At 44.8% G+C, this 12,900-nt stretch overlaps 1 protein-coding gene and 1 pseudogene across 10 annotated transcripts in view; both read right to left on the reverse strand.

Annotated features, from left to right (window-relative positions):
- LOC147821236 (protein Spindly pseudogene) overlaps positions 1-6,225 on the reverse strand; it is a 45,983-nt pseudogene extending 39,758 nt beyond the window's left edge. The window contains exon 1 of the transcript XR_015447379.1: positions 1-6,225. This exon is cut by the window's left edge and continues 22,757 nt beyond it. The product of XR_015447379.1 is annotated as a protein Spindly pseudogene (transcript).
- Pde8b (phosphodiesterase 8B) overlaps positions 1-12,900 on the reverse strand; it is a 241,082-nt gene that overhangs the window by 65,208 nt on the left and 162,974 nt on the right. For 7 of the 9 annotated variants that reach the window (XM_021248570.2, XM_004870183.3, XM_013067599.3 and 4 more), the window contains 3 exons: positions 9,843-9,983; positions 8,267-8,355; positions 6,236-6,296 (listed from right to left, as the gene is read on the reverse strand). The exons of the other annotated variants lie outside the window; for them this stretch is intronic. In XM_021248570.2, the coding sequence (XP_021104229.1) occupies positions 6,236-6,296; positions 8,267-8,355; positions 9,843-9,983 (291 nt within the window). The remainder of the gene's footprint in view (positions 1-6,235; positions 6,297-8,266; positions 8,356-9,842; positions 9,984-12,900) is intronic. 9 annotated transcript variants of the gene reach the window in all.

Genomic DNA, 12,900 nt, shown 5'->3' on the forward strand with positions numbered 1-12,900 from the left:
GAGTTGAAATTATACTACAAAGCTACTGTGATAAAAAACAGCATGGTACTGGCAAGAAAACAGACCTGAGGATTGATGGAACAGATCAGAAGACACAGAGACAACCCCAAACACACTCAGCCACCTTATCTTTGACAAAGGGGCCAAACACATTCACTAGAAGAAAGATAGCCTCTTTAATAAATGGTGCTTGAAAAACTGGCTTTCTACATGCTGAAGACTAAAACTAGATCCAAGTGTCTCACCACGTACTAAACTAAAATCAAAATGGATCAAAGATCTAAATATTAAAACAGAAATACTAAATCTGCTGGAAGAGAGAATAGGTAGAACTCTTGAGGGCACAAGTGTAGGCAAAGACTTCATGAATAAAACCCTGATAGCACGGAAAATACAATAAAGAATCAACAATAGGGATCTCATCTTATTGAAAACCTTTTTCACAGAAAAAGAAATCACCAACAATGTGAAAAGATAACTCACAGCCTGGGAAAAAATTTTAGCCAGTTGTTCCTCAGACAAAGGACTAATATCTAGAACATATAAAGAACTGAAAAAAATCAGAAAAAAGCCCAATCCAAAAATGTGTATCTGAGATGAATACATACTGCTCAGATGAAGAAGTACAAAGAGCAACAAATATATGAAAAAATGTACAACATCACTGGTCATTCATGAGTTGCAAATTAAAACAACACTGAGATTCCACATTACTCCAGAAAGAATGGTTATTATCAAGAATCAACCAACAACAAATGCTGGCAGGGCTGTGGAGAAAAAGGAACCCTCCTCCGCTGCTGGTGGGAGTGTAGATTGGTGCAACCACTGTGGAAATCAGTGTAGAGATTTCTCAACAAACTAGGATTAGAGGTCCCATTTGACCCAGTTATTCTCCTTCTTGGTATCTTCCCAAAAGAATTAAAAGCATCCTACCACAGCAATATATGCATACCCATGTTTATAGCAGCACAGTTTGTAATGGCTACATTTTGGAAACAACCCAAATGCCCATCAATCCATGAATGGATAAAAATGATATGGTTCTTTAATACAATAGAGTATGAGTCAGCCATAAAGAAGGATAAACTTGAGACATTTCTAGGTAAATTAATGCACATTGAGACTATACTCTTAAGTGAATTAAATCAGGTAAATTGATGGACATTGAGACTATACTCTTTTTTTTTTTGCTACCAGGGATTGAACTCGGGGCCTGTGCTTGCGAGGCAGGTGGGGGAACCACTGAGCTAAATCCCTGGCCGAGACTATACTCTTAAGTGAATTAAATCAGACACACATATGTAAATATCACATTGTCTCTCTAATGTGAGAAACTGAAAGTGTAAATAAGGACCAAAATGTATAGTAGATATTGCAAAATAGGAAGAAATTGTTCAAAAAGAAAGAGGAAATATGGAGGGGGGAGGGGGAAAGAAGGAAGGGAAAAGAAAAAAATGAAAAAAGGATAAAAGGGAAACAAAGCTTTGTAAATAAGGAGCGTAAGTGTGGTTGAAGAGAAGAGAGGGGAATGGGAAAAAAAGAGATATCAAGATATAACATGTACAGGTACAAATTCCCTATGATGAATGTGATCATTATGTATATTTAAATTATACCAATAAACTTAATTTAAAAAAGTGATTTCAGTCCTAGGCAACACGAACATCCCAGGAGGCATTAACAATCCTGAACTTTAAGTTATATTACAAAGTGATAGTGATAAAAACAGGAAGGTACTGGTACAAAACCAGACCTGAGGATCAATGCAACAGAATCGAGGATACAGAAAAAATGCTTTCAGCTATTTGAACTTTGACAAACATACACTGGAGAAAAAATAGCCTCTGTAATAAATGGTGCTGGGAAAATTGACTATTCCATGCAGAAGACTGAATCTAGACCCATACATCTAAAAATAGAGCAAAAATCCCAATGCCAAAACAAAAATAATCTAGTGGAAGAAAAACAGGTAAAACTCTGGAAGACATAGGTGTAGGCAAGAACTTTCTGATTAGAATCCCAATTAGGCAAGAGAAAACAGCAAGAATCAACAAGTGGGATCATACCAAATTAAAAAGCTTCTTCACAGCAAAGGAAACAACCAGCAGAGTGAAAAGACAACCTACAGAATGGGAAAAAATTTTTTGCCAGCTATACCTCAGACAGAGGATGAATATCTACAATACATAAAGAACTAAAAAAAATTACACCTCCCCAAATAAAAAACCAATCAAAAATGGGCAACATTTCTCAGAAGTACAAATGTCCAATATATATGTGAAAAATGCTCAACATCCCTGGGTATTGAAGAAATGCAAGTTAAAACAATATGGAGATTCCACCTTACTCCAGAAAGAACAGTCATCATCAAGAAATCAAATAATAAGTGCTGGCAGTGCTGTGTGGAAAACGAAACTCTTTTATGTTGGCAGGAATATAAACTAGTAAGAACACCATGGAAATCAGTATGGAGACTCCTCAGAAAACTAAAACTAGAAATTCCATTTTACCCAGCTATTCCCCTTCTAGGAATCTTCCCCAAAGAGTTAAAGACAGCATATTACAGTGATACATGCATACTCATGTTTATAACAGCATAATTTATAATAGCTAAATCCTGGAAGCAGCTCCTATGTCCATCAGCAGATGAATGGATAAAGGAACTGTATTTTTACACAAGGAAGGACTACTTTGCCAAAAAATAGGATAAAGTAATGTGTAGGAAAATGGATGCACCTTGAGACCATAATTTATTTTTGGTACCGGGGATCGAACTCAGGACCTTGTGCTTGTGAGGCAGGCACCAGAAGCACTGAGCTACATTCCTGGCCCTTGAGACCATAATGTTAAGTGAAATAAATCAGCCACTGAACTTAAATATCACATTATTTCTCTTATATGAAAAACTCAAAATGTAAATAAAGAGCAACCAAAAAAGATAGGGAGCTAGATCTTTTGCAAAAGGGAAGAGGACCAAGAGATGGAGGGTGACACCTCTGGTGACCTGGCTCCCCTTCCCCAGACCTGGCTCTGGACTGGCTTAGGAGGAGATGTAATAACACTGGGGTCCTGGATGCCTCCTTCTCCCTATGCAAATTGGACTCTTGGACTGTGGCAGCAGATCCTGGAAGTTCCACAATCTGTGTCATGGATTTGGATTCTGAGTTTGTGAAAAGGAAAAAACTTCAAGGGACTCAAGTCCTCACATCCTCAGAATGGCAGCGTGAAGGAGTTCAGACAAGGTTGGAGATAGCATTTGGGCTTGGATGTAAAGGGTGTGGGGGGACCCCCAGGGGCCTAAGAAAGTAGGAAATTCAAGGAGGAAAATTATCTTTTAGAAATAGGGGTGGCACCCTCTGCAGAGAGCCGGATGGTAAATAAGTTGTACAGGCCATGCTGCATCTCCGGTAGGGCTCTGTCCTGCTGTGAGGTATCAAAGCCACCACAGAGAGGGAGGTCGCTCTCCAGTAATACTGCATTTACAGAACAGCCTAGCTCTGGCCTGCGGGCTGCAGAGGTCACCCCATCCCACAGGCTACTACACCAGCTCCTTGCCAACTCCACCAGGCATCTCCAGGGCTCAGCTCACTCTGCTCCTGGGCTGAGACTCTGCATTCCCAGAACCAGCATAAAGCAGCTATTTGGTGTACATCTGAGGAGGAAGCATGTGGGGAGGGGGACAACATTTACAGCAGACAAACCTTTCCAACCATTTCCAGCACTTTGGCAAAGAACTACCGGGCTTGCAGAGGAAAAGAAATCTTTGCTGATGACAGACACAGCCAGAAGTTGGCTGCCTGGCTTACAATTCTATTCCTTGTTAAAATGGAAACCCACAGGTCGATGTCAAGGCTGAACCCCAGAAAGCAGAGCTACTGGAACACCTGCAGACAATGCCCAGCCCCACACTTCGGCCTCCTTCACCACGGAGCAGCAGCAGTGGGGCCAGCTGAGGGAGAAAATGCTTTATTATTAGAAAATCTGAGTCTCTCTAGGCCTGAGCAGCACCATTAGGTGACGTCAATGGCTCAGGGTCTCTGAGCACTGCATTTCCACTCTGCTCAGAACAACGCTGATTCATGGTAATAAAGGCGTTTCTATTTAGAGTTGCAGATGACAGAGGTAGCCCTCACTTCTGAGGTCCCGTGCTAAGGGCTTGTCTGCTTTCCTTAGGCAGCACGAATAGTTCAGCTGGCAGAGGGCTGGGTCTGAGCCAATTCATTCAAGCTAATAGCCCAAGGGCCTTGTGTGTGCCAGGTACCTGGGCACTAATACCCTAGAGAGGGCAGGGCAGTTTAGCACACAAATAAATAGCTATGACAGTGGGGAGGGGCTGATACAAGGCAGAGGAGGGACTTTGGAGGCTTGGGAAGGGAAGCAGTACCTAATGCTTTTTGGGCTGCACCTGAAGGGCGGATAGGATTTGGGCAGGTGGAGTTATAGGGGGGCTGGTGACAAGAAGACTGGAAATCCTATGCATGGTGTGGGGGGTGGTAAGGCTGAATTGGTGGGGAAGGGGTACTTGATGTGGGACAGAGCTGTACTGATGGGAGAATGAATGAGCCTAATGGACCTATGCCCTGCCTGTGGATCCACAGCCCCAAAACGGTGCTTGGCACTGCTTGAGTTCAGCAGCTGTCTTTAAAAAGACACCAAGATTGCCTGTCCTGCTCCCATTGCTGTGTCACCTCTCACACAGACCTTGTTTTCCCTCTGGCTATGTCTCAATGTGGCTACTGGAAGAATTTTTTTTCCTGTGAAATCCATTCCTTTTCTTTCCCGGAGGTCTCCAAGGAATTGACTCCCTGCGTGACCTTTGGGTATTAACTGAACATTTCCTGATTCCAGATTAAATTCTCAGTGCTGAAAAGAAGCATTTTAGGTTGGACCAAATCTGATGGAAAAGCACAAGGCCTTGGATACCACTAGAGCCCCAAAGTGCCAGCCAGAGGCTCTCCAGATTCAGTCCAGTTGTCCACATGGAGCTGCCTGGCACTGGGGGGAGCCTGGGTGGCTCTCATCCTGCCAACCCACACAGCCCCTCACCTGGCCAGGCCTCACCTCAACCTGCACTACACAGGTCCCCACCATGCACAACACCCGGAAACCCTTGCAATCCCTTAGAGACACTGTCCCTTCTAAAACCTTCACCAAAGTCAAAGGCCACATTTTATGTTTTCAAAACTACAGTATTGTTAATTATGTTTGTTGCATACTTTTTAACCAACAAATTAGAAAGTATGAGTTAAAAATCCACATGATCTAGTGAAAATATAAATTAAATACAAAAAAATACCTTTACTAATGTTGCTTGCTATTTTAAAACTACCGTTAAATGTTCCTAAGTAGAGCAACTTACTAAAATTCTGCTACATTAGAAGACAACATTCCCTACATTAGGGATCCCCAACCCCTGGGGCACGAGCTGTACTGTTAGGACCCGGGCCACACAGCAGAGCTGAGTGGCAAGGGAGGGATAGCCAGAAAAAGTTCCCCTGTACCTCCAGCTGGGCCTGTCCCCAGAATCCCCTGCTGAGCTCAGATCCTGTCAGAGGCATGAGATTCTCTTAGGAGCTGGGAGCGTGAACCCTACTGTGAACTCTGCATGTGACAGAACTAGCTGTGAGCTCCTCTGAATCATCCTGAAACTATCTCCTCCTCACTAAAAAATCATCTTGCAAGAAATCAGTCGCTGGTGCCAAAAGGTTGGGTACACCTTCTTGGTATGAATGGTAAAAAAACAATTTATTATAGTACTAATTTGGAATGGCTCTTTTTTTTTTTTTTGGGTACCGGGGATTGAACTTGGGTCCTTGTGCTTGTGCGGCAGGTGACGAAACCGCTGAGCTAAATCCCTGGCCCTGGAATGACTCTTATTTTTGATGTGACTTTGTAGGGGTGAAATGCTCAAATGAATATTTTTTTTCATTTGTTTAAGAAATTAAAATAGCAAATAGAATTTTTTTGGGGGGGTGGGAGGAAGAATTTTATGCTCTCATAAAATGTACTGTCCTGGAGAGGGAGCCACAAGACACAGCACAGCCAGTGTGCACCAGTAATAAAGTAAGAGAGGCTTGCAGGGGAATTGTAAAAACTATCTGTTGGAGCTGTCTGACTTTCCTACCAACCTTCTTAGCTGGTGACAACTGTAAGCTATGGAGGACAAGCAGAGAGCAGCAGAGAGAAGGGAACACAAGGCCATGCTGACAGCAATGGAGAGAGCCGAATACTGTACCTGCTTATTCTTGTCAGTGGTACAACACAGCTTCTTGAGTGAGACAAAATGCCTAATTTTCCTAATAACATAAATAATCAGCGATTAGGAAATCAGACAGGAGACAATTCAAAAAATCAGCAAATGAAATCATTAGCAGAATCTTCTTAAAGCAAAACTCAAAGATATCTCCTAGAACTCAAGCAAAACCCAAGCTGCAGAAACACATTTCCCATACAAGTGCCCCGTACACCTACAGGAGGGGCATCCTTGCTGATCCTTGATGGCTCACAAACCCTCCTGGAGGGTGCTTCCCTTCATAGCTGCCTCCTGAAGATTGGGGCCTAAGTATTGTCAGTGAGAGGATGAGATGCTACTGCAGATAAATTGGTTTTAATTCTGCTGACATGAATAATTTTACTGCTTAGACAAAAAGCAAAAGACTTATTTGGACAGTGTCCAAATTTCATGGGATTTTTTTGGTATTAAATATTTCATATTATTTCACACTATGTTTGTCCTAATGGAAGTATTTTTTTTTCAGTCTAAGAAAAACCCTCTTATTTCAAGATCATGGACAGCATCCCGAATCTCAGCCTGTGGTCTTGCTCACTGCTATCAAAATATGGCCTGTGCTGCAGCTTTAGGCAAAAACCAACTCAGGGTGGATTTTCTACTGACAGCAAAGCCATCAAGTCCACAGATTATGTTAGACTCTGCACCCCAGAAGGATTTGGGGTGTCCTCTTTCTTTATCTCTCTCTGGTTCATTTTTCTCTGGATGATGCTAAAAAGGGCACAAAAAGTACATGTTATTCTGAAATGAGCTGTACTCAAACAGGAAGGGGTAAAATCTCCTTACTTTTAATCAGAATTGCCTCTGATAGCTCACTGCCTACACTTAGGGGAAATAACACTGGAAATTGTGTCTGGATAAAAGAATTTCTTTCTCTCGTCTGTCAAATCAGAAAAATTGATTCTGACAGAAATCAGTAGGCAGTAGGATGTCTCTTCTGCTTTGGTTACACAAAGATTCTGGTCACATACACATGAAGTGGATCTTAGCTTCCATTTCCGGAGAAGATGGTCTAAAGATGATGAAAACAACATGAGTGCCAAGGGCATTATCTTCTTCCAGGGGCTCTGTGCACTGACGGCTGGTGGGGATGGCCATGCTGAGGCCATGCCTTCAGGATGAGGGCCTGGGCCAGCCTCTGCTGAGGTGGGTGACCCTCAGCAAGGGGCCTGTCCATGTCCGAAACCTCCAGCCAAAGGGGAGACGCAAGTTATAAAAGAGCACGACATAGCAGGCAGTGGTCTCTGAATTGACAAGAGGATAATTTCAGACTAAACAAACAAGTAAAACTGGAGGCAAAACAATCTACCAGTAGTTTGAGATTTAACAAAATACTGTTTTCTAATCACACAAGTTTCAAGGAACTCAAATATCCCTGAAAGTCATGAGTAAGACTTCTGGTTCCAGCTATTGGCATGAAAACTGCTATCTTGTTTTTTTTCAAAATTTCCCACATTATGTGTTCCTTATAAACTCAAAACTCTCATGTTGGTGTTGACCTTCAGACTCATTTATGAGGGCTCATCAGCGAGGTAATCTCAGGGATCCTGCTTGGCTTTGGGAACTTCCCCACACAACTGAACGGGGAGAAAGAAAAGTAATTGCATCTTTTCCTTATCTCTCCACAAATAAACAGGTCTCTTCCCATCATCTGAGATCCATGAAGTCAACTCGTTCAGAACCTTCCCTCTCTGGTCCTGGCTCTTAGGAACAGCAGGGGCACAAGTGATTAAGTGGGGGTGGAAAGTTGGGGTGTGGGGTTGAGGCTTCATGAGAGATCAGGAGCAGGAGCATGGGGGAGACCACCCTGGAGGCTGCAGCTGACCAGGTAGAGATGCCCCGGTACCTACCACAGACAGCACAGCCTTAGTCCCGTGTGCACCTAGATTCATGCTGGCATTCCAGTGTGCCAAGCCAATGCCTCCCCGGGCCCTGTGTGCTCAGCTGGAGTAAAAAAGTGGAAGAGTCTGCTCTCACCCTCCTTGGCCAATAACCGGAGTGATCTTCACGTGCTGTTGGATGCTGTCCCCGGACTTCCGTTGGGCATAGTAAACCCCCTGCCACTCCTACATGGACAAAGACAGCTCTTAAAATCCTTCCATCGAGGCACATAGCTGCTTCTACAGAGGGCCTTCATGGGCTGAGTGAGAAAGTCCTCATGCACTTTTGTGACATTTCTCCAAACTCTGCTGCATTGATGTTCCCGCGCAACACTGACATTGTCACAATGCATAAAGACAAAACTGAGACCAACATGTCCACTGCCAGGATGCCTGTTCTGGAGCCAGGACACCAAACCATAGGTGGAATTCCTGCCCTCAGCCCTAGTGGTGCCACGGTGCCAGGTCTGAGAAGTCAGTCCTGAGATCTTCACAACCTGTGAGCTTGATATCGTCATCCTGAATTTATAGACGGGTAAACTGAGGCTCAGAGACTCTAAGTGACTGGCCCACATTAGCAGAGGGTCTGATTATAAATTAGTATCTCTATTTCTCCCTGACCCTCCTAGCTGTTGAACACTCCAGGGTCCTCCTAGCTCAGGCTCCTCCAGGGTTACTCTGGCTTCTTACAGTTTCTGCAGATGATGCCAAGGGAAGCTTGAAGATTCCTACAGTCTCTGGACCTTGGGGATCCAGTAGAGATGAAGAGCCAGGTGACCTCAGGGGACGCCTCAAGCACTGCACTGCTACCAGGTCAGAGTGATGAAGTGAGAACATGAGGTTCTCTGTGGCTATTCCCCCTCCCCCACCACCACCACCATGTAGCTAACAAGCACGCGCCCTGGTGCTGCCAGACGTTTGCCAGAATTCTTTCAGCAAGTACTTTACAAATGTCCTGTTTCTTTTTCATGTCCTTATTGTTCCAATTGTTAAAAAAATTAATCTTGGTCATCCTCTATAATCCAAACTTTCTCTATAAAATGGCCCCTATTCAATCATGACAATGGTCATTCAACTGTTGCACAGTGGATAAAGAAAGGTGGAAGAAAGAGTGTACAGAGAGGCATATGGAATGCCCCGAGGACTGTGCTCCTCTGAAGTACTGGGCTGGAGGAGCAGCTCCTCCTGCATTCCCACAGTGATCGTCACCTGCCAAGATGAAATGCAAGCCACTGAGGGAACAGGTAGTGTGGGGAAGAGTACCTGTGAAGACTGAACAGTGATGAGTTCAGAGAACATAAGAGGACGCCTAATAAGAAACTCAGACCATCGTTAATACTGACACTAAGCTCTCCTCATGCCCCAGACACTGATGAACTGAACACACGGCAGCTCTCAGGGTAGATGGTGTTCAAAGACAGGAGTGATAGTCCAGCAATGACAGGGGAAAGTATTCATCCAGGTTGAAAGGTCCTTTCACAAAACAGTATCCTGTATCATCATGACAAGCACCAGACTAACCTGAGATCCACAATTAACTGACCCGTTAGCTCCTTCTGTAGATATCAGGGATCTTTACTTAGCCGTGTTGTTATTAAAGAAGCCAATCTTAAGGGAGGACATAAATGCTCCGTGGGTGGGGGTGTGTGGATTGGTCTTGTCAGTTCACCCACCTTTCCCTTCTTGATGCATGTATTGATGGTGTCAAGAAGGTCTGCCCGGTTCTTGTCACTCTTGGGCAGCTCGGCCAGTTCTTTCCCCAGGAGCTCCCCTTTGTGGTAGCCCATCATCCTCTCGAAGGCTGGGTTGACATACTGTCAGGGGGAGGAGGGTATGTGTCAGCGTCCACAGGGACACTTGCCCGAGCAGGAGTATCAAGCACGAAGTTGCCTAGACTGTTGCCCTCTAATGCAGGTGTCCCTGGGCCCCGAAGAGTGTCCTGGACCCCCCTGGAGTAAGGGCCTCCATCCTGGGTGGCAATTTATTCATTCAGCTGCCAGCCCTGTCTCCTGCAGGAAGCTGGAAGAAACTCTTTAGCAGGAAAAGGGCAGGAGCTCTCATTTAGCAGCCCCAGGCTCTAGTGGGCCTCATTCACCATCTACTGCCCTATGAAATCAGGAAAATCTCAGAAGACAGAAATACAAAGGCAACTTCATGGTAGAGCACTTCCCTGGTGCTATTAAATAAATAAATACTAAATCAGAGCTCAGTTAAACAGGTTGTGGCTTGTTGTGGTCACACAGCTGGGCAAGGCAAAAATCTAACCCTGCATCTCCTTGCCACAATGTGTTAGTCAGTGCTGTGGTGGGGGCCACTTCCGGTCTAATCTGAACAACAGACACGGTTAAATAGCACGGCTGGAGTCAGCCTTCTCAGCACTGGGCACGGGGTAGTCAGGAAGAGAAGAATCCTGCTGGGGCACTGGGTCAGCAGTCTCAGAGGTTTCTTTCCAAAAGTCTGCTGAGGAGCTGGGATTCAGAGCTGTTGCCTTAGCTGACTCCCAGCTCAGGCCCTACCCACCAATTTCTGTTCAAGGGCCATGGTCACCAGATGAGAACAGGGGACGGGGACAAGGGGTGCAGCGGGTGGGGAACCTGAGCCCCTGAACCTCGGTCATGGTTTTCTTTGGGTTGGGTTTCCATCCATCTGCAGCTTCAGAAACATTCTCTCGATTATAATCACTCTTGCCCTCCACTGGGAGGACAGTGGTCATAACCTAGGTGACACTGGGACACTTGGGGACCTATTGCCTGGGGAACAACTCCTACTCACACAACTAACTCCAGGGACTGAGGGCTCAGGAGGATGCTCCGGCCATCAGGCCTATGGAGGTGGCTGAAGGGGAGGAGTCATGACATTGTCTTCACAGATTTCTAGTCCCCTCTGGGCCTGCCCCTGAGCAGGGTAGGTCATGACTGTAGCCTATCCCTGCTCACCAGGCCAGCCCTGTGATCCTGGTCCTACCTCCGTAGGCTTTGAGGTTCCTGCATTTCTCCCTCCTCTCTGGGCCTCTCCCCATGTGTGCTGTCTGCCTTGAATGCCCTTCTCATCTCTGCCTCACAAACTCAGCTCCAAGATGTCCCTCACCTCCTCTGGAAGCCCTCCTTGACCTCTGCCCAGTCTGAGTTGGCGCCACTCCCAAGAGCTTCCCAAGAGTCCTGTGCTGACTTCTTGTGGCTTAATTACATTACATAGGATGAAATCTTTATCACTCTCTCCCATTAAATATTACATTAAAATCTCCAAAGCCAAGGCTATTTTGGAGTTATCTTTGGGTAATCAGGGCTGTTTATATTTGATGAGTAAATAGAGGATGCACTGTTTTCCTTATTTGCTGGCTACAGTCTTGTACATTTTCACCTGTGTGGTTCTGCTTTGGTTGTAAATATGGGTAGAAGTCATGGCCCTTTTTCAATCAGGGATCTTGTAACCTCAGAACACAGAAGGTACACCAGGAAATGACCCCAGAGTCCAAGTGCCCACATTCAAAGCCTGGCTCTGCCCATGACAGGCTATATAACCATGGAGAAATTACTTAACTTCTCTGGTCTTAGGTTTCTTCAACTGTAAAATTGATGCAATAGTAGTACCTGACCCACAGGATTGTCTTAAGGAATAAATGAATATATATAAAATGCCCAGAACTGTACCTGGCACAAGGTAAGTATCATATAAATGTTTAAAGCAAATATAGATAAATAGAAGTCGGGGAAAGACAGGGAAGGAGAGAGACAGGGAGAGACAAGTAACAGATACTTCTTAAATTTTAAGTGCTATGACCTGGCCTCTGAAGAGCTCACAAAGAGGCACACACTAGCTGGTGCATTCTGAGAAGGATGCTGATGTCAAGCGGGAAGATACATAAAACATCTTGTCCAAGATGATTCATCCTTGAAACCTATAGTGCAAGGTCATTTTAGTGCCCCCTTCCATGTCAACAATCTCTGTTCAGCTTTTCCCTGCTTCTTCTTGCTTTGAGTTTTACATTTCAGATTGCTGGTGTATCTTTAAAAGCAGCACAAAGAGAGTCACTGAGGAAAAAACTGTACCATCTTATTCAGAATCCTTTCAGTGCAGAGATATCCCTCCATCCCCTTTACAGGCACCAGCTGTCCTCAAGCCCCTGGTTCTTTCTGCTAATGTAGAGCCCAAGAGATGCTTTATGTTATAAAGTGGTACTGTCACCATGTTACATCTCCTGGGGGTATGGGTTTGCTGACTACCAGCTGCTACTTGTAGGGTGAAGGACTTGGTTCCCTAATTAAGCAGAGAAGGCAGGCAAAGAGCAGGAAGCCCAGACTCCTCATCACTGAAGTCATAATCTAGCTGCCCACTGTATAGTAGGGTAGGGCAAAGAACACGTGTTTCCTGAATAGAATTGACCCAAGTTCTTGGTCTATAACAGAGAGATGCCTGGCCTTCTCTGTGGTCCAAGGGATAGTGCTGTCCAGTAGGTCAGTAACAGAGGCCAGTAATAGCTAGCATCAAAGACAGCTACAGATCCATTTCAAGGGGCACAAGGAAAACAAAGTCTAAGAATACAGACAAATAGGAACCAGGCAGGAAGGCTCTGGAGTCAGAAAGACATGGCTATGTGTTTTGGATTCAATGCTTATTACTAGGGCTTTCCTCGGATAATTCTTTGACCTTGTTGGGCCAGAGTCCTCACTTGGAGTCTCCGACAATTATGTCTTCTTCAGTGTTGCTGAATGGGTCTGCTGGGGGATTAGA

The sequence above is a fragment of the Heterocephalus glaber genome, unplaced genomic scaffold, assembly GCF_053883595.1.
Source record: "Heterocephalus glaber isolate CG9 unplaced genomic scaffold, H.glaber_assembly_v1.0 deba00001757, whole genome shotgun sequence".
Taxonomy (NCBI): Eukaryota; Metazoa; Chordata; class Mammalia; order Rodentia; family Bathyergidae; genus Heterocephalus; species Heterocephalus glaber.